This window comes from Talpa europaea (assembly GCF_964194135.1).
Source record: "Talpa europaea genome assembly, chromosome: 2".
Taxonomy (NCBI): domain Eukaryota; kingdom Metazoa; phylum Chordata; class Mammalia; order Eulipotyphla; family Talpidae; genus Talpa; species Talpa europaea.
The window spans coordinates 10,757,114-10,783,982 of NC_140068.1; the positions used below are offsets into that span (position 1 = coordinate 10,757,114).

At 49.2% G+C, this 26,869-nt stretch overlaps 2 protein-coding genes across 4 annotated transcripts in view; one reads left to right on the forward strand and one right to left on the reverse strand.

Moving 5' to 3' along the window:
* Positions 1-1,118: 1,118 nt before the first annotated feature.
* On the reverse strand, positions 1,119-6,361 carry DYNLT1 (dynein light chain Tctex-type 1; the record flags this gene model as incomplete). Of its 3 annotated transcripts, XM_084228187.1 has the most annotated exons (5): positions 1,119-1,189; positions 1,497-1,574; positions 1,937-2,060; positions 5,082-5,123; positions 6,335-6,361. In XM_084228187.1, 5 exons carry the CDS (start codon positions 6,359-6,361, stop codon positions 1,119-1,121), a joined length of 342 nt encoding a protein of 113 aa, XP_084084313.1. The 3 variants fall into 3 exon arrangements, with proteins under 3 accessions (XP_084084313.1, XP_084084314.1, XP_084084315.1); XM_084228188.1 differs by lacking the exon at positions 5,082-5,123; XM_084228189.1 differs by lacking the exon at positions 1,497-1,574.
* Positions 6,362-22,110: 15,749 nt separating this feature from the next.
* SYTL3 (synaptotagmin like 3) overlaps positions 22,111-26,869 on the forward strand; it is a gene marked incomplete at its 3' end in the record, with an annotated part of 58,483 nt that continues 53,724 nt past the window's right edge. The window contains exons 1-2 of the mRNA XM_084228294.1: positions 22,111-22,336; positions 23,952-24,170. Of these exons, the coding sequence (XP_084084420.1) occupies positions 22,227-22,336; positions 23,952-24,170 (329 nt within the window). The 5' untranslated portion in view covers positions 22,111-22,226. The remainder of the gene's footprint in view (positions 22,337-23,951; positions 24,171-26,869) is intronic.

Genomic DNA, 26,869 nt, shown 5'->3' on the forward strand with positions numbered 1-26,869 from the left:
CAAGTGAATAAATGTTTATTTATGGCAAACTCACACTTTGGGAATTGCTTCATTCTGAGACTACCTTTCTGGTAAATGTTAATACATGTTTAATGTTCACCCCTGGCACATACATCTTGCTTTGTGTGCTGTGCACCCGCCCTTCATCTAGTCACTCGCACGCGTGCTTTAATGCAAGGGCTCTGGGCGAGCAGGAGGCTTTCTCAGCAAATGGTGACCAAAGTGTCTTCACCATGTCAGTATGGCTGGTGGACAAGCACTGAAAATGAGGTCAGAAGATCAAGTTTTGGGCTCCACCCTCCCCACTTTCTTGGATGTGATTTTAAAATTCAGATAACGCCCACATTTTATGATTATAAATATCTAATTGTGTGGACACAATGAATGAGTGGGAAAGCATTCTGGAAGCTTGAAAAAGTAAGACATGCTTTGTGATTGCTACTGAAAAGCGCGCGCGTGGGAGAGTTGTACTGTTTGGGACTTGGGCCTAAGGTGAGATCAGAGCACTCTGGCCAAGGGACAGTCAACCATCTTGCCTACTTCCCACCGGGTGCTGCAGGGGAGGGACCAGAAGATGAAGCTATGTTGCCCAGAGGAAGAAATGTAGCCGAGCACAGGAAGCTATGGGATCCCTGCCCTGAGGGAACCCAGCAAACCACTGTGTCAGAGAGGAGCACACTGCAGCTGTCTCTTCTACAATTTTATAGATTCTGAAGCTACTAACTATAAAGAATTCAGCTGTGACAGTCTCTACAAAAAAGAACAAACTTTAAATTGGAATAATTTATTCTAACAAAAGTACAAAGTATGGAAAATTAGTGTATTTGAATCATTTCAGAGAATAGAGAAAGTTTCACACTAACAGATTCCAGTTTTTAGCACCTTTGAAAAGAAATATTCAGAGTTAAGACCAGGGGTGATGATTTCTTTGAAATGGGCGTGCAGGTCCTAGAACAGTGCTATTTGGTTTCTTCTACACTTGGGGAGTGCCGCCGATAACAAAACCAAACCAAAAAACCCACACAAAACACAAAGAGAACAGAAAGGCGTTCACTCAATTCACACGTGGGAGCAGAAGACGGAGAGACGCGCTGAGACAAAGGATAAGGCCTGGGAGGTCAGATGGATAGTCCGAAGGCGCTGACGATGCAGTACATGGTCTTGTTTTCCCATCGCACCGTGCAGCTCCCTGCGGGGGGAAGGGCAGGTTGGCACTGAAAACTCTGGGAAGCCATGGACCCTTTATTTTGATTTCTCCTAAGGCCAAAACATCCTGTGCTCGCCTCTGTGGCTTACAGAGAAGCATGGCCAAGCTCTACTAGGTTCTAGTAAGTGAGGCCAGTAAACATGGACTTGGAGATATGAAACACCTGCGCACACAACTTCACAGAAACACCATTCCAAGTGATCTACATTCCCGCAGAGTCCAAGAGTGTACTGGAAAACCCTTAAGGAAATGCCCATGACAAGCCTTCACAAAACAAATGAAAACGTACCGTCAGTGGAGCTGTCCCAGAAGCAGGAACTGGCCGTGTGTAACCCAGCTCCATTCTTCTGCATAATCACACAGGTCACTTCAATTAAAACGAACGTTCATTAGAGAAATCTACGTGGCAACATACATCTTTTGGCCCACTTTCAGCACATAGATGTCACTGCGGGAGGAGGCATGTGACAAAATGCTCAGGGCAGGCTGCCTGGCTTGAGAGCATGCACAGGTGCACCTCCCTGTCCTTTACCACACACCTGTCTTAAAAACATCTGCTCTTCGTGCTGTGAAACCCTGAGGCGTGCCTGTCAGTGGTTCCAGCAGCTAAATAGGCCTGAGGGCTGGTAAACGCCCAAAACCCTGCCGGGAACCAGGAAGTCAGGCCAGCTGTGCCCCGACCAATATTTAAGGAATCACCGAGACATTCGAGATGCACAAACCCATTACCAATGTATTTAAATGGCTTCCCCAGCTTGGTAAGTTGGCTTAGAGTCTGCTCCACTACGTTTGTGGTCCACTGGTTCACTTTGCTGTGTTGATAGGCATTGCCTCCGATCGCGCTTTCTATGGCCTGGAAAACAGCAGGGATCCCATGAGCAGAACAAGCACCTTGGGTGTGTTTCCTCCCCACAAAAACCGCGAAATACAACTAAAATATAACCCAGTGAGCTTATCGGTAACCATGAGGAATCCTTTACAAATTACCTTTTGTTTAACATGCTTCGTTTAGCTAAGATTTATGTTCATTAAAAAAAAAATCCATAATTAAATAAGGTCTGGGATGTGAGGGCGATCTGGCTGCGACATCTGTCACCCCATTGATCGCCAGGGTTGATTCGGCTGATCTGGCTGGCTAGGTGGGTGTCCCCTTCCTCCCTCACCGCTCCATGTGCGTCCCTCCCGAAGCTGCGCGCTCGGTCGAAGAGGACGGCCTTCCCCGAATAGAGACGGACCGGTCTTCGGTCGAGGGTATACGAGTAGCTGCGCTCCCCTGCTAGAACCTCCAAACAAGCTCTCATAATTAAATAAGGTCTGTCATTTTTTTTTAACATTCTGATTGGATTTAATGTTCACTATTGTGATTACTCTCATGAGATAAGCAACAATATTTCCTCCTGAGGCTACAAAATATTTTCCTTGGCCTATTCCTTGACTGGTTGTCTGTATAAGCAACAGTGTACAAACCTATCCGAATAGTCATGTATTCTAATGCACGTCCTTGATCCAGCATTTCCCGGGAATCTGCCCATGTAAGGGCATTTGCAGATGACTAAAGAGCGGCTCTGTGAAATCCAAACTAGATTCTAAGTTGGTATGTATTTTTAATGAAAAATTCCTTTTAAAAACAGACTAATTATGCCTGGTTCCTTGCCTGCATTTTGATTCAAGTTTATAGTGAATTCCCATTTCATGATTTTCTGGGTCTCTTATGCTGATGCCAGTGTGTCTGCTCCTAAGCAGCATTCTTCTCTACCCTTTTCTAACCTGCTATGCTGGAAACCAGAAAACTCAGTTCTATCACAGTCATAACCTACAACAAAAACATTCAGCGGAACAAGTTCTGTCCTCAGACCGGCACAGACAGTCCTAGGGCTGGAGGGTGGGCAGGGGGTCTAATGCCAGGGCCTAAGCCCCACCCACTCCTCCGGAGGAACACAAACCTGCTGCAGTCACACCCTGGCTTCTATTGAGCCAGAGATCCTGGATTCCCGACACCCCCACCCCATCACAACTCCTCCTGCTCTGCCACGTCCTGCTCTCCTCCCCAGCATAAGGCTGGCATTCCAGCATAAGGCTGGCATTCAAAGGCTCTCTGGTTATGACTAGACCTGGGCATCGCCAGGGGTGGGGGTAAGATGATGACTTCCAGTCAATTTAAACCTCTAACTCTGGCAACTCCATACACAATTTGAAACTCACTGCTTTTCAGGGAGAAGGAAAACCCTCTTCCAATTTTGGACCCACCCAAACTGACTACTACCCCATCCTGAAAATAGCTCCAGGACAGAATTAATCTATTTCCGGGGGAGGGGGAAGGGGGGTAATAGGATAGTTGTTGAGACTGGCGATACATGCGAGTAGCCTGGCAACACCACGCTGCGTGCTACTGAGGAGAAGGGAAAGCCTACTTCCAACTCTGGCAGCCTGGCAACCCCACCAGAGATCATGCAGAAGCCGAGCGTGGCCAAAGGGGAACTTCCTGGCAAACCTACCCCATTCCCTAGGGTTTCAGTGTGATTATTTCATTCACCCAAACCCCCAGAGTAACGCTGTATTTAGGGGAAAAAAAAACCTGTTAAAGATCTTGCAAAGCAACTCAAAATCACGCCAGAGAATAATGTAGAGGCCAGGACAAAACCATTGTCTTTTGATGTGGGTCACAAATGCGGGCGTGGCGCTGTTACTAGGGCCCTAGTCAGCAGTTTGCATTGATAACAACTTGCACTGAAAGTTCCAAATCACCAGCATAACCTCAGAGTGCTACTAAGCCCAGATCACCTGGTGGCTTTTCCAATAAGGGCTTCGGTCTCTATGCTCAGCTGCCAGGAGAGCCTTTCTGGCCTGTCCTGCCCTGGCTCTCCACCACTCAAGTCATGCGGCTCCATTGGTCCCTCAAACACCACACACACTCCTACCAGGGATAGGAACGTTTGCTCTCTCTGTTCTGTTAGTGAACCCCCATGCCTAATGATTCCCCAAATTCCTGTTCTGACAATTCCTCAGAGTAGCACATACCCTAGCACCACAGGGTGCGCAGGCGCACATGCTCCAGGATGGTAATCTGGTGAATGTCTGTCCCTCTCCCCCCATTCTGGGCACTCCTTCAGTGCCAGTCCACGCATGCCCACTTTATATGTATTTTCTGGATGAAGAAAAAATACACTTTTTATCCCCCATTCTTATCACCTAAAGGAGGTAGGGTGTCCAGTGATGATAAAAGGGTGATTTAGGGCCTTCCTGGTGGTGCAGGCGGTTGGGCACTGTGCTGTGAAGTTGTCTGCAGCCTCTGCAGAGCGGGTTTGATTCCTGGCTGGCTAGGGAGATTCCCACATGGCAAGCAGACCTCTCCTGACTTGCCCGCTGCTCCCCTCAGCAGTGTATTTCATCAGTCTGCCTGTTCTGTTTCCCACTCTGTCTCTGGTGAATCCGGTCACCCTCCCGCGCAGCTGGCCTGTACCCTGGTTCTTGTATAAATAAATAATTTTTTTTTCTAAAAAAAAGAGGATGATTTAGAAATGTGAGAGTAATAAATGAATAAATTCCAACTGGGTCACCAGGTACCAGATAACTGGAAGGTGCTCAATTTTTTATGTTCACACTTTCTTCATTAAACACTGGACGCACTCATTTGAATACTGTAATCTTCAATAATAAGCTATATATATAAAACTTCCTGTCTGATTTACAATATATAATTTACATAATATGGGAGTAATGCTTATCTAAATAGTCACTGATGTGAAAACTGTTATTTGAAATGCCAAAACACACAGGCTCAGTCGAAACAATTCCAAGAGAGTATTTAAAACATTATTTTCATTCACATAAGCCATTAGTCAAACATTTAAGAAGCAAGCCTTTCTCCTCTCACCTCTTTTACAATGTTGCTCACTTCATCCACGACAAAGGCGGTCTGCAAGGTAGAAGATGGACTGATGAATGCACATTTAGGCAATGAACGTAATTTAGAAAGGATGATCTCAGAAACAGTCCAGCCAGGCTGTTCACTGAGGAGAACGTCCACTCCAGCATGGCGGGGGTGGCGGGGGTCACTGCGTGGGGGCGCAGGGGGAGCGCTGCACCCGGGGAGAACCTCGGGCAGTTTGTTTTTCTCAAGTCTTTCCATATTTATTTTTATTTTTGGCAGATGACTAAGATGGAGGACTCTCTATCTGAACTTCAACAAGAATTGCTTAGCAGGAAGAAAATGGGCAGCTGTTCCAGAATGGCACCGAGCGGGCAGGAGCGCACCCGGTGACTCTCTTCTGCTGGGCAAATAATCGTGTGCTTGACCCGACTCCAGCACTGGGGCAGTAAGGGGTCCCTCTCCCCCAATGTGAGCGGCAGGCCTGGCACGGGGACGGGGACGGGGGACGGCGCACGCCGGGCGGGGCTGGCCGGCGCAGGAACCAGGTGTGCAGGAGACAAAGGCGGCCCCGCCCGCGGGTCTCAGGTCTGCACCGGTGGAGACGCGGCCCGGCAGGACCGAGGTGCCCGAGGGCGCTGCAGGCGCGTGTCCCCCGCTCGCCCCCCGAGCGGCCTCGCGCCTCCGGCCTGCGCGGGGCGCACCCTCCCCAGGGCCGGGGCGCGCCGGGAAACCAAGGGGCGCGTCTCCCACCCCCGCGGCGGGCCCCTCGCGGGCCGGCGGCGACGTCGGGGAGCGGGGTCCGGGCGCAAGGGGCGGGGGGCTGGGTGTGGACGCGGATCCCGGGATGCCCGCGCGCCCGGGGCCTGCGTTCGGCGGGGTGCGGGTCCCGGCTCGCGGGGGGGGCCCGTCCGCGGGGCCCAGCGGGGCTGGAGGGTGAGCAAGCTCGGGGGTCCGGGGGGCAGGGCGGGGGTGGGGTGGCCCGGGGCTGCGGGGCGGGCGTGGACAGGGCAGGAGGGGGGCGCAGGGAATGGGGTGCTGGGGGCCGGGGTGCAGCGGGCGGGGCGAGGCCGGGGAGCCCCACCCGGCGCGGCCTCGGGGCGGGAAGCGCCCGCCACGCCCGCCCCGGGCGCCCCGGGGTCACGCAGGGCGTCGCCGGCCGCCCGCTCGGGGATGGCCGCCCCTCCCTCCGCGCGAGGCCCGGGGGCCACACGGCCCGCGCCCCCGGCCGCCGCCCTCCCGTCGCCGCCGGCCGTTACCTCCTCCACGGCCTGGTAATCCTCCATCTTCCCCCAGCGCGTCGCCGCCGCCTCTGGAGGGAGCGAGCCGCGCAGGCGCACTCAGGCCCCGCCCCGCCCCTCGCCCCGCCCCTCAGGCCCCGCCCCCGACTCGAGCCCCGCCCAGACCCCGCCCTCCTCCCGGCCACCCGGCGGGGGGCTAGGAGTTAGCCCCGCCCCCTGCCCGCAGGTCCTTCTCCCGCCGCGGGTTTCCAGGGAAGCCGTCTAGGTCGCCTAGCAACGAAGTAGCCGGCAGCAACCCAACGGAACCAAGGTACCAGAGCCCGTCCAGGAAGGGCGGGGCCTCCTGACCGCTCCCTCGGGCTCGTAGCGTGTGGGTTCGTTTCAACTTCCAGACTCGGACGCCTAGTAGCAAACTGCACGGTGCTTTCAGTCGACGCAATGGGTAATGTGAGATGTTGGTTACAGGGCCCCTGAGCATCCAGGATTAGGAAACTTTGTTTCTGAACGGAGGTGTGTGGGGAGATATACTTTCCATATAAAGGTTTTTTTCCCTTTAGGCGCCATTCAAAAAACCGTCTTGTAAAATGCTGCACACTCCCCTGCTACCTTAGCCGGAATGACCTAGACGTGCCCTCTGCAGACCTGTAGCTTCTCCGGATGCTGGGCAGAGCTCTCCGGGAAGGCAGGCTCCAGTGCCCACTTGCATGCCCTGAGGTCAAGATCTTCGACTTGGATCTCCGCTTTTTCTGGTTTTCTACCATATCCTAGAAATCAGATGGCCACTTCTCGTCTCTGCAAAGCCCACGTCCCTTTCCCCAGGAGCTGACGACAAGTCCCAGGGCCGTGGTAAAATTAAGGTGCAGAGCCCCAACCCCACCCATTAGCACCCTTTTCCTTTCTACCTTAGAGAACCTAAGTTCCATAGAGGTAGAATCTCTGTATTCACTGATGCAGCCCCTGCCTCTTACACTGTCCTGGGTGTTTCCCCAGAAGTGTTAGTTCTGTCTCAAATCAGAGAATTGAGGGGGCGGGTGGGTGGGTGGAGGAAGCTGCAGTCACCGGTTCTCTCCGTGGAAGCAGAGGCCAGGAGAGAGGAGGTTTCTTTCCACCCTAGACAGCTGAGATCCAGAGCCAAGTGTACTACTCAATCACTTGACCCTGCCTCCTGGTCCTGGCTCCTGAGCCATGGGGTGCGGGGAGAGAGCCTTTTCACTCTCCTAAGTTTCTGCTGCTCCCCTGCTGTGCTGTGCTTGGAAGCCTACTAAGTGTCTTAGCAAAACAAGGGTGCACAGGTTCTTAGTGAGCATCTGAGTGGCAGAGTAAGAGGTTTGGGGCATCTTATTAAAACTGCTGCACAGCTCTTCAGAACTTCCTAATTCAAACAAGCGTCCTGAACGCCTGCTGGCTTGGGGCATCGGCCATGTATGGATCTGAAGTGACATCGTAACTGAACATCAACAGCATGTTAGCAAATCAACAGAAAACACGGAAGCAGGAGTTTAAAATGTTTTGCATTAGCTTATATGCCCTGGCTGTCACACTCCAGTTTCGGCTATCAAAGAACATTCATTAAATGATTGTGATGGCCTCTCGAGTCCACCCCAGAAGTGACTGAATTGGTCTGTTTTGTCATCAGGACGCTGTACTATTCCCCCCACACAAATTGCTTTGTGTCAGCCTCTGAGCTGCACCTGACACTACAAAGCTGAGTAAGATGTGGTCTCTAGGGAAAGTTTTAAAAAATGAATTTCTGTAAGTGGGATTTGCGTTGTCATGGTCCTGTGATGCGGTCTTTCTGCTCTCTGCCCACACGGGGAACACTGTAGGGCTGAGGAGTTTAGGGGCCTGTGCATTTGCCAGTGCACTAGCTGCCGTGTCCAGCACCCCAAGAATGAACGTCATCAGAAGCACTGGAGTAGAGGTGCGCAGGCACATAACCACTGGTGTGCAGCCATAGTCTAGAACAAGGTTGAGTTTCTGTGCGGTGATCGGATGGAGTGAATCTTAGGTCTGTTTCCCAGTGTGAGGATCAGAGTTAGATTGGCAGAAGTTGCTGAGACTGACGTTGCCAACACCTGTATTTAGCAAGTGTGGCCTTATAATCTCAGAGACTGCACCTCGGCAAATGATATCAACAGCCACAGCTGGGTCTCACGCCATTGTCTATGACCAACCGCTGACTCCAGCCGTGTGGATGTTCGAGATTTCTTCCTTTCCCTGTGTCTAGGGAGCGCGTTGCTGAGCTGAGCCACGGAGCCAAGCTAAGTCAGTCTTCATCATCGCCAGCGGCAGCAGAAAACAACAAAGATGGCAACGTTAAAACACTCAACTCTGAGGAATTTAATACTGCAGTGGAACATAAACTTGTGGCTGACACAAACCTAGAGAGTCTGGTGCTGAGAACTTAGGTACTAAGAAATTATCTAAGAAATGCCTGTACTTAGGTCTGCTGTCAGCTGGAAAGTACAGGCACTGTAAGACCAAGATACCTGAGCACCAACTGGAAATTTCTGTTGAGCTGAGCCTTGGGTTCCTCTTCCTCCCGATCCTGGCAACTCCCACCCCTTCCTGGGACACCACTGCCATGATCCAACAGGAGTCACCAATTGGCACTTATTATGACTCATTGATGTTCATTCTGTAGTCTTTATTAGTTTATCAGTTTTGTGTATATTTTATGTTATTTTTTAAAGATTTATTTTTTACTTATACAATAGCTGGGTTACAGGCCAGAGGTGCGGGAGGGTGAGAGGATTCACCAGAGACAGAGCGGGGAGCAGAACAGACAGACGGACCGAAATACACTGCTGAGGGGAGCAGCGGGCGAGTCAGGAGAGGTCCGCTGCACCATGTGGGTAGCTCCCTGGCTGGGATCCAACTCGTGCTTGCAGTGGCTGCGGTTAATTTCATAGGTTGTGTCTTACCCCCTTGCACCACCAGGGAGGCCCAGTTTTGTGTATATTTAAAAAAAAAAATGCTGCATCAACAGGCATAGGCTAAAGTAGCTGCAGAAACAAATGAAGCTAGACTGTTGGTTGATGACAGCAGAGATGCATTTGTCATTCCCACTGCATGACCATTGAGACTCTGCTGTGGCTTTGCCCCATGTCTTCTCCAGGCTGGGACGAAGCTGATGGAGCAAGCTGGCTTGAGTCATTGAGAGCTATCAAGGAAGAGGCAATGTGGCCTGAATGCTGATCAGGAAGGGGTTGCTCATCAGTGGACATAGAACTTGCCGGATAGTACAGGGACACCTAGGAAGGAGAGGAGCCACACCTGCTGCACACAGCATCCTGAAGGTTTCCCTGGGCGATTTATCACATTCACTGTGTCTTTGCCCATCTGTCCTGCCCATCTGTCAACCTGCCCACTCCCCCCATCCACTACTATTTGCTCTAATCCCCAGGTCAGCCTGTGTCACCTCCCTTTAGTTTCAGCTATGATGTAATTTGCAGATCAACACCCAGTATATCCTGCCTTTGCCAGCTGTTCCCTGCTGTCCACTGCAGGCTGAAACCTTAGGGCAGGCACCCCCACCCTCTGTAATTATATCTTCCTGTGGGAACTTTTAAGCTGGGATCCCAAAGGCATGCTGAATTCAACTATGATAGACTTGATTACGAACCACTTACTAAGCATTAATAAAGTCTCATTTTTTGCTTTAAAAATAAATATAACTGTAAGTTCTGATTTTTCTTAGTGTTTTAGGCTGATTGTGTTCTTTCCAATTCCTCACATTGAAATCCTAACCACCTCAGAATGTGACATTCTATGCCTAGAAATAGCTTTAAAGAGGTAATTAAGTTAAAATGAGGTCATTTGCACAGGCTTTAATCCACTGTGTCTGATGGCCTTAGAAGAAGAGGAGATTAAGGCACAGAGAGATTACAAAAAGGTGACTGTCTATGAGCCAAGGGCCCATTGAAGGAATTAAAAAAATCCATAGCTATGTAGACTGTGGTGATGGATCACGGGAGCTGTGGTAGTGGGAAAACTATGGATATTATACCTGAGGGGAGAAATCAAATACTGTGCAAAATTTAACAACAATGTTAGAAAAAAGTACTTTAAAAAATCCATAGAGTGGAAGAAGAGAACCATAATATAAATATCTGATAAAGGACTCATATCCTGAATATATAAAGAACTTCTACAAGTCAATAACAGAAAAACAGATATCCTGAACAAGCCCAGACTTGAGCCTTGAACAAGCCCTACATCATAGTAGATTCCAAATGGCCCCTAAACACCTACCTCACAGGACCCTAAAACATCAGGGAAATGAAAATTCAGGTCTGATACCACAGCATCACCCTCTGGAGTGGATAAGGTCGGAAAGGCTTTGGCGCATTGCTGGGGGCGTGAGCCATGAGACAGTTGCTGGTACCGCTGTGAGCTAGTGCACCTGCTAGGAAAACTTGGGCAGCACCCTCTAACACTGAATAAATGGCTCACCGATGACGTGGCAGTTCTGCTCATAGGCACGTAACCACCAGAAACACACCAATATTTAAGAAACTTTACAAAAAGTTTCATATCAATACTTTCGGTATTTGTAATAGCCCTGAACTATGACTAATGCGATTTATCAGATTATAAGGACAGGAACAGGACACAGTGCAGGTTTTCTGATCCCATGCAGACCAGGTAAAGGAGGAGTCAGAGTCCTCAGTGGTTTTGCAGGTTTTTATTGGGGTTCAGTGGGTACGTGGCAGGCAGGGGTGCTGGGGGGCCGGGAGGCTGGCAGGCCTCCCAGCCCCCAGCAAATCCTCACTCTATCTGGGCTCTCTGGCGTTCTCTCTGCTTCTGCTTCGGGCTTCTTCTCTTTCGGCGTCTACTGGCGTCCCCGTGACGCCGCCCTTAAAAAGCCCAGTCTTAGCTCAGCTGACTCCCATCTACCTATGCCCACACCCTACTCCAGGTGCCCGCCATCCACTTCAGGTGCCCGCCATCAGGCATGCTCTAGGATCACAGGGTTCCCTCATCTATCCTGATGGCGGGAGGGCAGAAAAGCCTGATTTTTTACCTTACCCTGCACAGATAAATACATTTTTATGTACTCGCCAATGAAATACAACCGCGCGAGAATGAACAAGCTGTGACCGCATGTGTCAGTGTGGAGGAATCTCAGAAACAAGTGGAACAAAAAAACCCAGATTCAAAACAGTTCCGGTGCGATTTATCTAAAATGCACACATAGGAAGACTCATGGGTGGTGCTGGAAGCCAGGATAGCAGCTGTCACTGGGGGGAGGCGCTCAGTGGGAGGGGCGGACGAGGGCTTCTGGGAAGGTGCTAGAGTTCTGTGTGTGTGGTTGGCTGTGTTCCTTCGGGGTAAATTTATCAAGCGGCAGTTGTGATTTGTCTTAGCACCCACTGGCTGTTGTTATAAGTCAGTCTTGAGCTAGCAGCTGTTCTTTGAGATGATGTTAATCATTCACACTTGAGGTCAGTGTGAAATCCCTTGCAGGTGTGGGAAAGTTTGCTACCGAAGCCTCTAGTCTCTGCTGGGGCTTCTTTGGCAGGGAGGAAACATTCCAGCAACAACAGCTTGGACTTTCCTGCAGCTAAAATGTCAGCTGTTGGCATACAGAGCCCCTGGCTGTGGTTTGGGGGCAGCTTTGTTTCCTGGCTTCTCAGTGATGTGGGGGTAGCCACAGCGGCACTCAGGGCGGGCTTAAGGTGTACAGCTTCAGCCCTGCACTTGACAGGAAGGAAGGACAAATACGTCAGTTATTCTGACTCCTAACCTGAAGAAAGACAGACTTCCTTCTCTCCAGAACAGTCTGGTCTCCCTGGAAGCAGACGCCAAGGTAGGCTGAAGACCAAGCCCAGTCATTTGGGCACGTGGTTTTAGGGGTGGTGTGGGTAGAGATGCCAGTTATTATATATTTTCTTATTCTGATGACAGTGAGAAGGTGGGAAGCAAAAACAATGCTAAGGGTGATTTGTCACTGTGTTGAGCAGCACCCATGAAATGTAGGGTGATAATAATTGAACTGGGATAGAGGAAACACCTTAGAGTTCGTTGCAAGACGAAACCAAAAATCACTCCAGAAGAGTGAGTTGCTCTGAAGGTCATGTAGAAAGTTGTTCAAGTTCTTTGGCTTGGCCGTTTTTATACATACAGCTTGTGCTTGTTCCTGTTTTGCTCTGAATCTGCTGCCGAGATCCAGATTGCTGTGCTCACCCATCATCTTTAGTTTGGAGGTGGGACATAAATATAACTTTATAAAATAAAAAAAAATTAAAATAGCTGGGGTCTAATTTAAATTTTCACTAAGCTTCCTTAACTCCCAAACAAATGTCTTGGCAAGAGGAGAGGTTGTGAGGAAAATGTACGTTAGCTGTGAAGAATCTGTTAACAAGTTAGAGTGGATGTAGGAAAAGACTAGCTAGGACAGTGGAGATTCCAGGGAGATTCCAGCTTCTTAACTTCTCTGCCTGAACAAAGCGTCAAGCTCTGGAGTCAATCAGATCCAGGTAGAGTGTGACTTTAGGCAAATTACTGAACCCCTCACTCTCCTCATCTGTGAAATGTGTGCATTCATGTTGTTGTCACGAGTGCTGAGAACATGTGTGCAGGGTACTAGTTAAACTGTCTGACCAGGTACGTGCCAAATCAGTGGCACTGGCAGTACAAGAAAAAGGGCAGAAACAATCATGAGCAGTACCGACAATGATGTAGTCGGATTCTCCTTTCTTTTTTCTTTTTCTTTTTTTTAGATTCTCCTTTCTTTACTCTTCTTTAAGGGGTCAGATTTAGCCCATGAAAGTCAGTCTTTTGCATGGATTCTAAGATCACTTTCCTGCTCCCTGCAAGAGGAAATGCAGGGAATCCACAGGGAGTTGAAGTGTCGGGACAGGAGATGCAGTTGCCACCTTCCATCTTTGAGTTTTCTAGAGTTTAGCCACATACATTCCACTTCACGTGTTTGGACAGAATGTTGAGGGACCTGAAGTTTGCACGTGTGGACACTTCTTTAAGAAAAGGAACACGAAACCAGGCTCAGGTCTTGGGTGGGCTCATGTAAGTCAGGAGGGCTTGAACGTCCCTTCATTAGCTTCCTCAGAGACTCCACTTGGGGCAAAGGAACGAGTGAGAAGAGGCGATTATAAACACAGTGCCAGCCTGGCAGTGGACACATGGCGTGTCGGGTGGCCTCGCCAGAGTGGAAGGGAATGGCCTAGCTTGGGTTGGAACCACAGAGACGACAGCCATGCTTTGCCTTCCTTGGGGGGTCAATGTTCTCACCAGAAAAGGGTTACATTTTCAGGTACATTCAAGGTCGATGTAGCCACTCAACGTTACCCCTGCTCACGAGGCGGCCGTCACTGTGGCTGATTCTGAGACAGGCGTCTCAAGGAAATAGTTGTGGTCAAACAGCACAGCGGCAGCGGGGCGGCTCGTCCTGCGAGCCCAGCGGGGCTGCGGCTTTGGGCTTTGAGAATGTTCTGTACCTTCCCTTGAAAGTTCTGGGTAGTGGTGAAGTTGTGTGCTCACACCCTCGCGCCTCTGCGTGAGCCACAGCTCTACTCCTGGCATTTCCCTGCATCGCAGGGAGGCGGTGGTGCTTTATTTCCATGGCCGGGTGACCAGCTGCTCGGAGATAGCAGCTAATTGGATGAAGGGGCCGGGACCACTCCCTGCAGAGAAAGACTGTTTCCTTTCCCCTTTTCCCTTCTCTCCTTCAGCTCCGTAGTTCTTGCACTTTCCCTCCTTTTGGGATCTGAAAGTCAACTTTTGCTGATAGGCTGAAGAAAGAGTAAGAGAGATTTATTTCAAACTTCCAGCAGGTGGTTGCATATTTCACTCCCTGGGAAGCCCTGCCTAACCCCACCAGCTGCTTCTGCTGTCTCCCAACCGAGGGGCTGTGCCTTCTGAGCATTCGCCTTCTCTCTAGATCCTCGAGTTTTTTAATGAAGTAGAGACAGGACTCGGTGCCACGTGGGCCAGGACGGCGCGTGGGACAAAACCAACACAACTTAATGCGTTGGGTGAGCGAGAGGGTCATTGAATCACAGCATCCCAGAAAGACGATCAGGAAGATGTCATCGTCCAAGACTGTGAGTTACGGCATGAGGTCGTTAATATCTTTTTCAGTATGTTCTGCCATTCCGCAGTGACTCCATGTTCCTCTGATTCCTGAAGACCGCTCTCAGATGAGGGCTTGCTCCCTCCCCTGACTCTCCTCCCTCCCGGCTCTGCTTGCCCTTGCGCTTCCTGCCTTGGCAAACCCACATGTCACAATAGCCCCTGGATTTCTCAACTCAAGCCAAACATTCAGGACCCACTTGCCGGGTGCTGAGCGGGTCACTGAAACCCAGAGTCACCACTAAAAGGAAATACACAAATGTCAGCTATTGACAGGCTGACCTAGGTCATGCGGGAAAAGCTGCAAGGCAGGCAGGGGTTACAGATGAAGAGCTGAGGGACTGTGACTAACTAAGGAGAAGGCTTCTGAGCTCGGGAGCAAGTCAGCTAGACCTTAAGAGGTGAGCGCTGCGGATGACGCCGTCCGCTGCTCTTACACCAAATGACGACGCGACAGCTCCTGCTGGCCAAGCTGTGCCTCAGCCCCGCCACGCCGCAGTTCACACGTCTCGACACATTTAATCCCGCCACAATCCTGTAAAGCAGGCGCTGGCATTCTCCCCGCTTTACGGATAGGGAAATCAAGTGTGGGATGGCGCAGATGACTTGCCCCACAGCTCAGCGGTGAGTCAGGGGCGAGGGTAGCTGCCCCCACCATCAGGCTGCTCACCCCGTTCTCCCCAGTCGCCCCAGCTAATTAGATGTTGGGGAGCAGAAGAAAGAGCAGGTGCAAATGCATGGCCGCGGACAGGGCAGGGGTGTTCAGGGAGGGGGCTCCAGCGGGTCACCCGGGGAGCCCCGGCCTGCTCCGTGGGGCTGAGGACAGAGACGAGGGAGGCGGCTGTGCGGGAGGTCAGGACGCCAGGCCGTGTTTTAGAATTTCTTGGAAGGGAGACCCTGGGAGGCAGTGATGGAGTCCCGCCTCGGTGCTGTTGATATGTTGTCTCCCCCGCCCCCCCCGCCCCCCCCCACCTCCCCCCTCAGGCCAGTTCCTCCTCTTCCAGGCTCAGCAAGTCACCTTTTTTTTTGCTCTTGCTACGGTGTGGGGCTGGTGAGTTCTGTCTGTCTGTCTGTCATCTCTCCACTTTCACTGCTAAAAAATACTTTTGTTAAGGGGAATTTCAGACACACACAAAAGCATATGGCGGGGCAGGGCAGGGCAGGACAGGGCAGGGGAGGGCAGGGGAGAGCAGGGGAGGGCGGGGCAGGGCAGGGCAGGACTTTCAGTGGTGGTGGAATGCCGAGTGCAAACGACATGCTCAAGCCGCTTCCAGTCCCCTGTCCCGCCCGTCTCCTCTCTGCCCAGAGGCTGCCCCGCTACACCCTGGGCCATCCCCGCAGTGCCTGCTGCTGCCCGCGGCTGTCTTCACGCGAGGTCGTGGGCCGCCCGCTCTGGACCTCAGCCGCTGTCCCCGTGCTCCGCGGGTGCTGTCCCTAGTGCTGGTGCTCACCTTGTTCTGTCATCCAGCAGCGCAAGGAGCAGGCAAACTACTTTCGGTAGATTTGGGATGCTTCTTTGGCTACCTCCATGTCCAACTCCAAAACGTCACCAAAATCAAAAGCGCCCAAGAGAGAAGTGTACTCACCTGAGCTACATTGTGAGGACTGTGAAAAACAGTCCAGTGGGTTCTAATTTCTGGTGAGCCCAGGGAACCAGAAATGGATCTGTGAAGGTGGATCTCCTCCTGCCAAGTGGGGAGGGTGGATGCTCTCTGTTCTGGCATGTACCAGAGGCCTCTGCTACTTACTGATGCCATCTGCCACCGGGACTAAGAGGTTCACTAAAGAACAACCCCCCAAAATTAAAAAAGTATAATTTGTCATCCCACTTTAGGGCACCTGGCTTGGATACACAGACTAGTTGCTGGGAGTGGTTTTAGTGAATTGTTTTGAGTAATTTGGATCACAGAGTAGAATCTTCAAGTTTGCAGTGGATAAAAATGGGTAAGAATTCAAATGCTAGGCTAAATGGGATAAAATGCAGACAGAGCCGTCCATTTTGTTCAAGAGGATTGAAAAGATACGGTTGAAATAGTGTAAATAATTTCTATTTAAAGAGAAACTCCGAGCTCTCAGTTGTAACCTGGAAATCAGACCTGGAATTGTACATCCAATAAATGGACGTCAAACCAAAATGCCCAAATCCAGACCCACGCAACTTCACCTCTACTCCCTTCCACTCTCTCCTGCCAGCCCAACCATATGTTGAAAATAAAACAAGAGAATATATAATTTAATTTGACGTGTCCTGAGGAATGATTGCTGCCTCTGATTCTTAAACCTATGAGCCCCAGTGCTCACTATGGCAATTTTTTTGTAGCTGACACCTTTTACGACCTGGAAATAGAATTCTTGTAGAGCATAACCTACTTACAGTAATAATAATACCAATAGTGATGATTATGATGCAATGTCGTTACCATAATAAAGGCAGAAATAAAGGGACAATAAATTATAATATAACAGGTCGACTATAGGGGAAGGCAGTGATGCAGTGACAGCAGACACTGGTGTACATAGAATCAAGTTGAATGTGATATCTACAAATGCAGACTGTCACCATGACTCGAAGAAGACAAGCAGTGTCGCCCTTGGCGACCCAGGGTTCTGAAACAATAAACAGTTCTTAACGTTCTAAATGAAACAAATTACCGTCTTCCCTCAACTTAGACAATAGCTGCATTCTGGAAAACTTACAGAGTAAAATGTATTTTGTGCTCATTTAAGAGTTAAATTCTCTTACCAGACAATTATAATCTTTCCTAATTGAAACACCTGCTAAGACTGGGTTGCGAAGCTGCCCACAGCCTATGCAGCGCCAGTTCGATCCCCGGCCACCGGCGAGGGTCCCACATGGTGCGACAGACCTCTCCTGCCATGCCCGCTGCTCCCATCAGCAGTGTATTTCATCCGTCTGCCTGGTCTGTTCCCTGCTCTGGCTCTGGTGAATTCTCTCACCCTCCCATGCTTCTGACTGTACCCAGTGCTTGTATAAATAAATAAATAAATCTTTATAAAAAAAAAAAGAAAAGAAAAAAGAAACACCTGCTAAGGTCATCAGCACTTGAATGGAAGTTCAGGACAGTTCTCGGTCACTGCAGTGTGACAACCACAAGTTCCCCTCACCTCCAAAGCCACAGACACAAGAGAGGTGCTGGGAATCCTGCGTGTGCCCCACGGAGATGAAGCACCCGTGGTTCCAGCTTAGTAAGTGGAGTGTCCAAGCCACCAAGCCTGGTGGGACACCCAAGAGAAAACATCTTCTCGCATTTTTGTTAAATCTTGATGCTCTGGGGGCAGCTTGCTGAAGAACTGAACCATTGTTTCAAAAAGTCACCTCTTGTTTAGAAAAGATCTGGAGACAGGTCCTCTTGGTTAAAGTAAGAATGATAGAGCAGTCCAACAACAGACAGCTTTGGAAAGAACAGGGAGCTTGATGACGGACGGTTTATAGAAGAGTTAAAATGGAGAACGGTAACTCCGAAAGTCAAGACTAGAAGCAGAGTATGTGGACAAGGAATAACACTCCACACCTCTGGTTTATTTAGCTTTGTCCCTGTACCGTCTTGGAACTCCAGAAAGCACTGTGTTCAGGTCCGTATTTGAAATGCTTTCAATGAGTTTCTTGGTGCTTTATCTTAGCTTTAACTCACGGTGGATGCAATAATGATACATGAGGCACAGTCTGCATCTCAGTCCAACTGCTGCACACTTAGGTGACTCCCTCTCTGTACCCTTCCCACCCCAGAAGGTCCTCCCCTCTCACTTTGGGTTTATCAGAGCCATAGATACCATCTTGGTTTTTTGTTTTGTTTCACTCTGTTTGGCTTCGCCTTGGCTACCAGGAAGGTCAGAGGTACACTGAACGCTCGAGTCCCCAAGTACCGTGCGTTGGCAGCTTCCTGGGAGGACATCTGCCCCTTTCACTCTGGCAGCTGATGTCTCTCTGACAGAGTGGGGAGCAGAACAGGCAGAGCGACCGAAATACACTGCTGCAGCAGGGAGCCAGGAGAGGTCTGCTGCGCCATGTGGGTAGCTCCCTGGCTGGGGATCGAACTCATGCTGCAATGGCTGTGGACAGCTTCATAGGTTGCTCTTAACCCCTTGCACCACCAGGAAGGCCCTTTTTATGTGTTTTAACTGTAAATTATTGTATTTATTCTTGCTAGTTATAGGGTGGGGCTATAAATTGTCAATCAAGCCGGAGGTGCTCAGTAAATATTTACTGAGTGATGGGTGCATGGCTCCAGTTACAAACTGAACCTCATTTTCCTGTAACTTGGAGTAATGGCCACTAAGGGGGTGGGGACGTGCTTCCTCTCGTCCATGAAAAGATCATTTCCATTGAGTCTCTGGGCAGCATTCCATAGAGTGCCATTAATGTCTTCAATGAGAAGTGAATCCTGTATCCCCAAAACGCACCTGACTTAGCCATCTGAATGAATGAACATGTGAGTGAGTCCTGGTGGTATCATTTCCAGGCAGGACGACACTGGTCCTGCGCAAGGTGGGTGCTGGAGAGCAGAGAGTAGAGCACGTCGAACCACGTAAAAGAAAACTCATCTCACAGGTTGCATGATCTGAACCAAGTGCAAATTTTAAAAAATTTTATTATTTTAAAAACATTGAAGTAACACTGTGTCATAGCTTTACATGAGCTTCAGGAACACGTTGAGAATCAACATGCGTATACACCACATTAAGTTCACTGCTACTGGCTAGTTCTGTGCTTCAGCCCACCATTGCCCTGCCTTCTGGGATTTCTCCACCCTCCCCTTTCCCTTCTGGGAGCCACTAACTGGTCTTATATCCCAGAAGTTTATTTTTGTTTCATTTAATTCATCTATTCATTTGTTTCCTCTGTGCGCCACGTGACAGTGAAATTACATGGTGTTTGTCTTCCTCTGTCCTTATTTCATGAAGCAGAATACCCTCAAGGTTCATCCGTGTTGTTGCGAATAGTAGGAACTTCCCTTTTTACAGCTGAGTAATACTCCGCTGGGGGTGTAGAGACCATCTATTCTGTGTCCAGTCGTCATTTGTTGGTGGACACTTAGGTTGTTTCTACTCCTTGGCTATTGTAAGTAGTAGTTGCAATAAACATGGAGTGCATCTAGCTCTTCAAATTAGGAAAAAATCTTCATTTAAAAAAAATTGAAGGGATTCAAGTGATGGTGTTGGGAAAAGAGATGCATGTTCATCATAAAAATTAATATAGATGGAAAAAAAGAAAGCAGGAAGATTAACTATTAAGCATAAACCTAGCAGCCAAATAAAAAATGAGAAAGTGAGAAAACAAGAGAATGAAACAAGAGTAAAGATAAAAATAGATATTAATAAAACATAAACTGAGGAAAAAAGGGTAAAAGTGTCACAGAACTTCAAGAACAGGTGTCTTAAAGACAAACAGTAAGATTGAAAAATAAGAGAGAAATCCTTGGCAAGACTAGTAAATAAAGCAAAAAGACAGAAAGCTTACATACTGAGCACTAGGGAAGGTACCAGGTTTCACCACAGATACAAAAGAGATTATTTTTAATTATAAGAAATTGCAACTTTGTAGAAAGCAATCTTATAATCTCCATAAACTACTGGTTATCTAGGAAAAAATAAATTTGACTCCTGTAGGCATAAAAATCCCATTAAAAAAAGAAAAAGAAAGAAAGGAAACACTTGAGAATCAAACAAACTGGCCCAGTAGCATGGCTGGTGGAGTGGAACTAGGAAGAAAAGCAGAAGTGGGGGGCGAGTTTAGAAGGAATGGGCTCGCCAAGCTGGTGACATGATGGCTGACTGGTGCCTCACCTCTTGGTAGCTGATTTCATGCTGATGCAGACTGCTTTCCTCTTTTCCAGGGACTGGAAGTTTTGGGGAAGAAAGATCTGCTAGTTCCTTATGTTGATCTGGAAACTGGGGACCAAGGAGGGTGGAGGCTCTGCTCCTGGTGGTGTGGTAAGTTGCCAGCCAGTCTGGGCTGGGGTCCAGAGTCCTGGCCACCTCATCATTCGCCCACCTACTAGGCAGGAAGCCTTTTGAGGGCAGGTTGAGAATTCCTTCCTGAAGACTAGAAGCCAAGAACATCCCTGTCCAGGCCTGAGTCCTTCTATTCCTCACGTAGCCCTGCAGTTTGGACGAACAGAGTATTTTAACTATACTTTACAATAGAAGCCAACAAATACAGATAGCATCCCTTTGAGCAGGGCCCCTTAACCTGTAAGTTCATGAATGTGGATGGGGAGCAAAGTCACATCTTTATTTTCATGAACTTCTAACTAAAATGTAGCTTTTCCTTCCATTACACACTTGCGCATCCTACCTACCCATTGTGTGTGCAGATGTCATCACTGGTACTTTGAAACCATGGTAGTTGTTAGGTCACTGTCAGCTCTCGTGCATCAGTAAAGATGTATTACATATAAAATGTACATATTTCATTGCACTTGATTTCCTTTGTAACCCAACCAATGTCTTTCGTCTTAGGCATTTAAATACGTACCCTTCACCAGATTACCAAAGATTCAGAGCAAAAGGTTAGAAACTCTGCTTGAAGAGAATGCTCCCTTAGGATTCCATTAACCACTTGCTGGTCTGCAAGTGGCTCGTGCAGTAACCTGTGTAGGTTTCTGCTGCAACCAGAGAAAGGGGGCTTGGCCTCCAAAGCACTGAGAGGAAGTCACACGATGAAGGGCTTGATAACAAAATGGCCCCAGGGTAAGTATATTGATTTGATCTTCTACGTTTTCTGCTTTTCTTCGATATACATCTTCTCAGCGTTTTATCAATTCAACACCATCTTTCTGGGTTGGGGGAGGAACAGATCAAAGGGACTGTGTCCCCAAAGTTACTGACAGAAGAAACTGGAAGACTGTTCACAGACCCTTCAACTAGCACTAGAGAGTAGCAAGACCCGGTGCATAAGGCAGTCATGAGAACTATTAGAGACCATCAATTATTGATAAACGGAGGTGCTGGTGAAGCTCCTTCCTACCTCCCTAATTGAGCACAATCCTTTGAGTTCTGAAGTTAATTGTAAAAGTAATAGCTAACAGTTGAGAACATCATTCTCCTAATGCACTGTCATTAGAACGATGTACATTAAACACAGACCTTTCTCCCCCTCACCCCTGGAGAGGCAGAGATCAAATTAGAAACGTTTCAAGTTTGGAAGTTTAAGGCTTTTAGAAATGTGAGGAGGCCAATGTAATAACATTTAAAATCTTACATTATTCCCAGGACAGAAAATGCAAAGGTCTGGGTAGAGCGTTTTCTCCTTTCTGGAGCGCTGCTGGGGGCGTGCCAGGCGGGGACATAATGCTGTTTTGTGTCGGTTCCACAGGTCCCCGCGGGCTGGACAATGATCCCTGCTGCTGACCGTGGCGCCCTCGAGGAGGAAGCTGAGCTTCTGCGAGTCCGGGACACTCTTGTTGTGATACATCGGTTCCCGCAGACTGGGGGTTTCTCACATTTAGCACAAGTCATCGGCTTGGAGTCATGCATAATTTATAATAATTTGGCAAAACCTCAGAAAAAGATAGACTTCACTGGACGTCGGAGGCTGCGGCAGCACCCAGCATTGAGGTGGCTTGAGGCTCTGGGTGGCCTGAGGCTCCAGGAGTGGGGCTGGTACAAGGGACAGCTTCTTAGGACTCTCTTCTCCCGAGGAGTGTGACAAGGTGACGAAAGAAAAGAGCCACAATCAACACAGCCACCAAGGAAATAGCAGCAGATCCAGTCCAGAGCCTGGGGCTGCTCGGGACACTCCCCCAGCGCACAGGGTCAGGGACGGAGCCTTCGGCTCTCGTCTCAGAGAGAGAAAATGGCCCAAGAAGTCAATCTGAACAACCTCCAGGAACTGGAACGCGAGGCGATCCTGCAGGTGCTGTACCGAGACCAGACCGTGCAAAACGTGGAGGAGGAGAGGATACGGTAGGCTGCCCTGCAAACAGGGTGGGGGTGGCGGGGTGCTTGGGCTTGGCTTTCTCTGCTCACTGCTCCTTGCAGGTTGGGTTTACTGCTCAGCATTCTGTCTGACAGGCGTGCAAAGGTGGGCGGCGGCGCCTTTGTCAGCCAACTAACTTAGAAGCTTGTCAGGGGACCCAGAGGCTGTTTTGGTCTTTGTAAATAGAGCCTTTTGGGGGGCACCATTTCTAGCTACCTTTCCATTTGTTTAAATTGTTAGAATAGTATGAGGGAGACTTTCAAATTTCCTATATGTCCCTCGAGGGAGAGACCTCCAATTAAGGGTTTTCCTAGAGTACTGTCGGTGGAGACTGAGCGTGCAAGGAGGGCACCTGAGAAAATTAAATGTCCCGGAATTCATTCCTGTCTTTTTCTTTGCTTGTTTGGCTTCCTGGTTGGCTTATAGGAAAGGGGGTGGTAAAAATCTGAACTGGCTCAGCCTGTTCCCTAATTTGACTGATATGTCAACAGGGAGCTGCTTTCAGCCCAGCTCGAAGTGCACAGCTGTCTGGTTTACCAACATGCACTAACGCACAGCTAAGTGGTGTACCAGCGATGTCCATTGTTTGCAGTTAGGACCCGACCTTAAATATGGTGAAGGTTGATTTGTCTGGAGGATGCGAGGATGTCGGTGGAATAGGCTGTTTGGTTTTGTTTTTATTTTTAATGGCAGAACTCTTGCAGAGTCTGCCAAGAAAAACACACATATAAAATAAAACTTTGTATACCCGAATGCTGGAAGGATGAGGGAAATTTTCTGGTTAACCAAAAGGTACAATGTTCTTTTTCTAGTCTCCCTTGTTATCCCCAAACTCTCAATTAAAAAATAGGATACATGGAACAAAAGGGAATTTTCGTTGATGAAAATTTCTTTGATTAAAGATCTTTTTGTGATCAGAAACATCATTCTGAGTATCAGCCAGCAGTGTGGACACGGTCAGGAGTCTTGTTCCAAAAGGCGCCGATTGCAGAATATGCCTGAAAGCGACAGAGACATCTCATAAAAGAGCGCTCTGGTTCATGATGCCTTTTGGGAATCTAAAGTAATGTTCTTTGCACCGGGGAGATGCCTCAGGGAAATAGGACCTGGGGGCCACTAACCATTCATACAAAAACCTGTAGCAAAAGCACAGCATCAGTTAAATAATTTTATCGGGTAACTTAAGACACCAGCAGGGATATATTTATAGATTTTACATGCTTTGCATATTAGAATTAATGGCATTCTGTTTCCTTCCCTCTTCACACTGTTCTTGCTTACCATTATAATTCTCTTTGGGTACAAAGGGATGAACCTAGAACAAAAAGCCAGCTAGCGCCTTTCTGCTGGGCGAATAGTTTATGCTTTGCCATTGAGTTCTTGTGACAACCCTAGAGATAAGGTTTTCTTAGCTCTGTCTCACAGCTGAGTAACCTCTTCTAAGAAGCCTCTGCCCCAGAGACCCCAGATTGCATGGCCGCTTTGGAACCTGGGGTGCTGTCACCAAAGCCCCTTTGCTCGAGCCGTGGATCTTGTGGCCAGCCGTGTGGGAGTATGTCCTTCCACCCCATCCCATCTGTCCATTTAACTCTCTGGCTGCAGGAAACTGAAGACACACCTGCAGCATCTCCGCTGGAAAGGGGTGAAGGGCGTGAGCCGGGAGTACCAAGAGAAGTCCTGTGCCCGCTGCCGCCGGGTGCTGGGGCCCCTGCTGAACCGGGGTGCCGTGTGCCAGGGCTGCAGCCACCGCGTCTGCTCCCAGTGCCGGGTGTTCCTGCACCGGACTGGCGCCTGGAAGTGCACCGTGTGCTTTGAGGACAGGTGAGGCCCGCGGGCAGGCCTGGGAGGTGGCCCCAGACAAAGCACTGATCACAGCCCAGCTTCAACCAGTAAATGCTTAGTGTGGCCAGTGTGTCGTGACCGTTCCAGACTCAACATCTACTCACACGTTTGTTTTCCATATTTTAAAATTTTTTTCTATATTTTTTAATTTATTGAGGTTTGTAACAGCCAAGGATGCGGCTCCACCACGGCTTCACTTGGGTTATTGGTTTGCTGTCTCAGTTTTCTTAGAGCTGTACTGATGTCCTTCAGGAAAAGTGGAGTTGGTTGTAATCCAATGAATTTTAGAGAGATCCCTGCGTGGCTTGAAAGAAAGCCTTTTTGAAGGAAGCCAGCCAACTTACTTACTCAAATAAAGAAATGGGTCTGCTTTCTGTTAGCATAAGACTGAATCTATGTTTATCTGCATCTTTGGTATCATGAGGTTTAACTTAGTTTTTAACATGGAATTATTATTTTTGAATAACCATTTTGAAAATGAGAAAGAACCTACTTGTCTCATGTTCCTGCTGTTCAAAGCAAGGACAGGCTGGTGGCGGGTTCCTTGAGGACACAGGGGCAGGCTTTGTGTAGGTGCGGGGTCACAGGGCACCATGGAAAACCCCAGGAGGGAGAAACATTTGTCCACTCTGAATCTCAGAGGGCGATCAGAAACTTTGTGATAGGAAAACAGCTTCTAAATATTGCTGCAGAGGCCCGTGCCCCTGGACACACATCAGGGAGGGGTTCACGCTCACCCTGCAGCTTTTTCTCCACATTAAATCCGAGGATTGGGTTTATTGGACTTCCCGACATTAAGCTCCTAAGTTCCTGTCCCTTTGCACAGCTTAATACATTTGAATGCATAAAAGGGGAGGTTGTTCGACCAGATTTCTGTGCTGCTGAACCTCACGCCTCCCTTACGTGCCTGCCCAGCCACCGGCCTCGGCCTCGCTGCTTCCAAGCATCTCGTGTTTCTCTGGTTTGTTGAACTTTCCTGGGCTTGAGAGGGAGAGACAGGAATATGAGCCACCCTGGTCCCGCTGGTGTCAGGCAGCCCTGCACTCTTGAGACACCAGGTAACAATCCCAAAGAATTACAGCCTTTAGATCTTCTTGCTCCACTCCAACCCACCGTACGTACACATTTGAAGCCTAAATAAGCTGAAGAGCAAAACCTGAGGGCAGGCTGAGGCAACCTGTTGAAATCTCCACCCCGAGGGCATAGTGCCCTGCATTGTAACCTGACCCTCCACCACCCAGTGTGGTTTCTCAAACCTCAGCTTCCTCATTTTGAAATAGGGTGTTTTTCAAGATATCTACGGGTGAACCAACACAGGAAATCCTATGGGGAGAGAGCTACGTCATTTACGACCCCACTTTCCCTGATCCCTGCAGCCTGTTCTCATCCCAGGGGTGTCCACCCTTGGCTGCCAACCCATTTTAGGCCCAAAAACAAAGAAGAGACTTGTTAAAATGTCATGCTGTTTGCAGTTCCTCACTGAACTAGGAACTGGAAAAGGGTTTTGTGCTCCATCATTTTCTTCTGCCTGCTTCTTGCTCATCTTGAGACTGGAGCTTCAAGAAGTGGATCCATTGTGGGAACAGAAGAAAGAATAGGTTTTTAAAACAGCAAAAGGGGGGTGCGATGCAGTCCATGTGTCCACCACATCCGCTTGCCCACGTCCTGCATGGACACTTGGCTGCGCCCCCTGTGCTGTCGTGAGCGGCGCTGCTATGAGCAGGGGTATGTTCGGCGCCCCTGGAGACCCTGCTTTCAAATCTTCTGGATAAATACCCAGAAGGGGACCCACGACCCCAGTGTTTGTGCTGAATTTCCGAGGCGCTGCCTTAGTGTCCCCTTAGCAGCTGCACATTTCACATCCGCCAGCAGGGCAGACCCCAGCCTCTCCTCATGCCCAGCCATCCTTGCTATTATTATTACTATTATTAGGCAGTAGCCATCCTAATCGATGTTTGGTGGACGTCTGCTTGTGTTTTAAATTGAGCCACATTTTGTTCAATCAAGTACGATTATCTGAATATCCTGCGATGCCACTTGCCCTGGCTTCTTTGGGGGAGACCTTGTTCTCCATCCCCTGCCCCTTTGTTATCTTCTCCCTCAGCATTCAGTGCCTGTTGCTTTCTCTTTCATGTTCCAGGAAGGGTTTCTACGAGTCAGCCTCACTGATGAACCTTCCAGACCCTCGGTTTCTCTTACTGCTGGGGTTGCATTTGCTTGTTAATTTCCTAATGTTCCGGCCTGTCGTATCTTTGCTCTGGCCTGGCTTTTCAAGATATCTTTCTGTTTTCTTTGCTTGGAGATGGGTCTTAAATGCTTTTGGGGACTGACTGCTTCCCCTGGATCCCTGGGGTGCACACACAGAGGAGCCCATTTGTCTGCTCCTCCCGACTCATTCTTCCATCAGAGTTCTTCGTTGTCTCGCAAGACATCCGGGCTGAGAGTCTGCTGGCCGGGAGGGCGTGCCCCTGGTCTTCTGCCCTTCTCAGTGCCGCTTTGCCCACCGTGAACCCTCTGTGGGCAGGGCAAGGTGAGGCACAGCATCTGACTTGATTTCTATTGCCAAAGCCTTAACAAGCTGTCCTGCTGCGGTCGGATTTTTCTTACTGTCATTGACTAATTATCTGATGTAACGAACCAGCAGACTCCTGGCCAGCAGGCCGCAGAATGACGCCCAC